Source organism: Lolium rigidum, chromosome 7 (genome assembly GCF_022539505.1).
Source record: "Lolium rigidum isolate FL_2022 chromosome 7, APGP_CSIRO_Lrig_0.1, whole genome shotgun sequence".
NCBI lineage: Eukaryota > Viridiplantae > Streptophyta > Magnoliopsida > Poales > Poaceae > Lolium > Lolium rigidum.
The window spans coordinates 246,581,168-246,585,453 of NC_061514.1; the positions used below are offsets into that span (position 1 = coordinate 246,581,168).

A 4,286-nucleotide genomic window follows, 5' to 3' on the forward strand; every position below is an offset into this window, starting at 1 on the left:
AGTAATGTTCCCCTCTATATCAGCAACCTTTCTCTCATGGATATTTCCCAAAATTGTGAAGCAAATTCATCAAGGATGCCATCCTCCCAGACTCACCCAGTCTCGGTTTCTTCTTCTTTTTTCATGGACATTTCCCAAAATTATTTCGCACCGCAACTCTTCTTTTTTAGAAAAAATAAAGGTGACGGAGACTGTCACTCATACTACTGCGGTTCAGAAGTTCATTACCATCTGGGCCAAATTGAAGAGTTATGCTACAGATAATGGTAGGGTCGCAGTGGCGACCAAGGCCGACTGATGTCAACAGTAGAATTCTGGTATCACACTTTGCTGCCTGACGAAACACTGGTATCACACTTTGCAGCCTCACGAAACACTGACCAGTATCCTGTGTTTGTTCAGAAAAGGTAATAAAGCTGCTATTAAGGTACTTGCAAGTTCTTTCATTTGAGATGCAGCAGTGGCCAGTGGGTGAGTGGGGTCATATCTGCATGGAAGCTAATAAATTGACAGAAGCTGCAATGTTCTCACTTATTTTTTGAAACACGAAACTGCAAATCTAGATGATCATTAGATTTAACCACGGACAGATCAAACCCATCCAAGTTATTTGGTGTGTTTAGCTGACCGAAGACAACAACTCAGTTTAAGAGTCTAGGAATCTCATATGTTATTTCAGAAGTGCAAGGTTTTCCATTAAATTTAAATTCCAAGATGGAAAGACAACTCTCACTGACTTGTTGCCAAATCCAAGCGTTTGGTCGAGATTGGTGGCGCCAAACAAGCCAGGTCAGCGATGGCAAAAGAAACACTAGCGCATCATTACATTATATCATCCATCGACATCTAGCTTCTGATGGGAAATGCTTTTCATGAATTAACGTTTCATACATATGAGCGCAAAAGCAGTTTCCATGGAGAGAACTAGTAAGGAAATCTTACGTAAACCAGATCGCGACATACAAAGATGCAGTCAGGTGGATGATTGGCTCACCAAACATCCCAGGGTATGATGCCCTCCAAAGGCTTGCAAGAACCCAAGATGACCTCCAGGAAAGGGCAGCAGAAGCTTTAAGTTCAGTTCCGTCGTGGCTAGGCAAAGCTCTCCGACAGCTTAGAGAACCCGAGCTTCCGGAGACGGCTGCTCATCGGGTTACTGCACCTAACATCAACCACCTCAACAACATGAAAATTTCCTTTCTTCTTCGCCTTCTCGACATTCGGGCTTCTGTCAGCTAGCACACCATCTGAGTGCAGCATTGGAGAGTGGGACTTGTTCCGTTGAGAGCTCCTTCTTGCCTTGCTGGCTTCATCAGCACTCACACGATCGGTTCTGCCGTTGTTGCTGCTACTGCTGCTGCATGCGACATTGGATGAGCTCTTCCTTAGGATGGTCTTCCGAGGGCTAGCTCCACAGGGAACCGAAACCGGGTTACTTTGGCGTCTCAGACGCGGGGTAGCAGCTCCTTGGGGTGTGACTTTGATGGACTCCAGTTCTCTTATCATGAGTGAACCGATGGTGCCGGTTGTGCCCACTTTGATCGCGCCGCCCTCACCATTGACAAGCTCGGCAGCGCAAGGCATGATCTGTTTAAGAGAAAAAAAATGTGAGAAAAGAGTAGCAACTAGTTAGGTTTTGCCACAGATGACGTAGCTAATGCAGCAATTGTATGAAGCGAGATGTACTGGCTAGAGAAACATGCAGTGTACAGCAAAGGTGAAAAGGCAGGGGAAAAGTTGCATGACAAGTAGAATAAATATGATGGTGTTTTCACCATGACACTAGCCAACATGATTGTCATTTGAGAAAACATGGAGAAGGATAGGACTGCAATGATTAAACCACTAGGATAACATGCATGGCATCAAATCATTTCTCTTCCTATGATATATACACAACAAATCCATCCAGTTTGTTTCCCTAATTCAATAATTATTACATATATCTGATAGTTTTGATCAATTGGCTCTAGTTCAAAAAATGATTTTATTGGCAAAAAAATATAACGAAATCATTCCCTGATTCAAACATTATTTACATCAACACAAAAATCGTACCCTAGTTCCAATAGAATATGATGGGCACTAATATTCATCTGTAAACATTATTGTCTCGCAAAAAATGTATATGTGATCAAGAACGACACCACATTCCAAACAAAACTGATATACTCCCTCCGTCGATAAAAAGATGTCTCAACTTTGTCAAAATTTGGATGTATCTAGACCCGATTTAGTATATATAGATACATCTAAATTTTGAAAAAGATGAGTCATTCTTTTTATGAACAGAGGAAGTATTTCTGTGCTGAAAACGCACAACGTTGGATCAAATTATGCAACTGAGTACCAACATTCTAAAATTATACTCCCTTCGTCCTAAAAAAAGATGTCACACATTTGTCTAAATTTGAATGTATCTAGTCCGAATTTAATCAAAGCTGAGTCAACCTTTTTAGGACGGAGAGAGTAGTATATTGCATGATTGCCAGAAGGCAGAAGCGATTGGCTAACCACCTTGTTGCTATAATCAATGCATTGTTGACAAACAATACTACAAGCATTAACAAATCTCAATATGCTCTACAGTTTTGCTCATATTATAATACTAGGAGTTACAGGCAGATGGTGTCGAAAAGGATGTGCCATCTGTGTTGATCTAAGCCTCTAAATGAGGGTCTTTTGAGGACAATTTGACCAACAGTTGGGTTGTAAAGATGCACTACTCTCAAACATTTCTATCCCTTTTCCCCTGTGCTTTCTATTCCATCTTTTCCGCCTTAATTTCCTCGGTGCATCTACTGATGCTACCTTTAGACCATAGTATATCACGTAGGTCTAATTCTCGGACAAAAATGTTTAGATCTCCCCTAAATTTTGCCTTTACATTACAAAAAGCATGTGGGCCACGTTGCTCTGTTCCTTCTTATCTCATTGCAGAGAAAAGTAGCGTACTAATAAGTAATGATTTACCACCAAACAGCAGCAAGAAGAAGCAAATGGCATCAAGCATCAATTGATGGGATGCCAACTGGGCGAAGTAAAGAACCTACTACTCCCTTCTGCCGCCTGCTTCTTGGATTCCTTAGTCTACTGGTCTAGAAATGGATAAATCAAATGCGGCACCAAATCATGTGGCAGCGCCGACCAAACTCATTTATCTAAGGAAATACTACTGGGACGGAAGAAACAAGAACTAGAACCCAAAATTGGAACAGATTTCCTGGAAAGGAAGCAACAGACGAGCAGCTCTGGACAGGAGCTCGCATTTCCATTCCGGCATGTAGGACAATGTTTGAATTGCCGACAGATTTAGTGCTACATAGCACAATCTTGCAGGTCCAGGCGAAAATGAAGCAAAAAATGGACTAGGTCTACACGCAACATAAGATTTGAAAGAAGAAAACGCTTGCAACTACAAAGACTTACAATCCAATACAGATTTCAGAGAAATTGAATCAATCAACCAAAACCATTGCAAGAAGAAATTGTCAGAGGGGAAAATAGCAGGGCCAGGACCTTCGGATCCAGAAAGGAGCTCCCACGGACGATTTCGCGTCAAATCTTTCACTCCGCAACATTACAGCCATTCAACAGATCACACAACGCAACAAGAAACAGAATAGGAGGCTGTGACGTACCTACCAGCTCCCGGAATCTGGAACCGCTTGAAAATCTTTCGCAAACCAGGAGAGAGGGATAGGTGGAGGTAGTAGGGAAGGGAAACGAACTGGGGCCGACAGCTTATGGGAAGAACTGAATTGAAGAACACAAGAGAAAGGGTGAGGAGAATCCGATAAGGAGTCACACCGAATGCTCTGTTTGCCTTGAAGACTGCAACCTATATTACCGCACCCAATTTATTGCCTGTCTCCTTCTTCCCTCTCTTCATTTGTCTCTTGTCATGTGCGTGTGAACACCTTTTGTGTGGGCCGGCTTATCTAGGAAACAAAATTAGTGTACCATCAAGGGGGTATTTGCATGTTGAATAATCTTGGAATTGAGGGTGAAACTTTTGTTTGCAAAAAGGTCCGGTGGTTCATTAATAATCATCAATAGTAGTGCAATAGTAGTGCAGAGAACCATATAAGTTATAACTAGGTCTTTAGACCCTCTAGCGATGACTATAGACAATGGAGCGAGCCGAATACACTCCTCCTCCCCCCTTCCTCATTCCTTTATCACCAAAATTGGATAAAGCATGGTTTTGAGATGAAGTGGAATAAAATGTCATGGATCCATTCAAGTGGAATACACAATTACATTCTCGTGTTTGGTTGGAATAA

At 42.0% G+C, this 4,286-nt stretch overlaps 1 protein-coding gene across 2 annotated transcripts; it reads right to left on the reverse strand.

The window, feature by feature from the left end:
- Positions 1 to 653: 653 nt before the first annotated feature.
- On the reverse strand, positions 654 to 3,877 carry LOC124675025. 2 transcript variants are annotated; one of them, XM_047211086.1, is made up of 2 exons: positions 3,642 to 3,877; positions 654 to 1,587 (listed from the first exon to the last, which is right to left on the reverse strand). In XM_047211086.1, the coding sequence occupies exon 2, from the start codon at positions 1,582 to 1,584 to the stop codon at positions 1,093 to 1,095; it is 492 nt and encodes a 163-aa protein (XP_047067042.1). In that variant the 5' UTR covers positions 1,585 to 1,587; positions 3,642 to 3,877; the 3' UTR covers positions 654 to 1,092. The 2 variants fall into 2 exon arrangements, with proteins under 2 accessions (XP_047067042.1, XP_047067043.1); XM_047211087.1 differs by having other exon boundaries at positions 3,646 to 3,876.
- Positions 3,878 to 4,286: the final 409 nt, after the last annotated feature.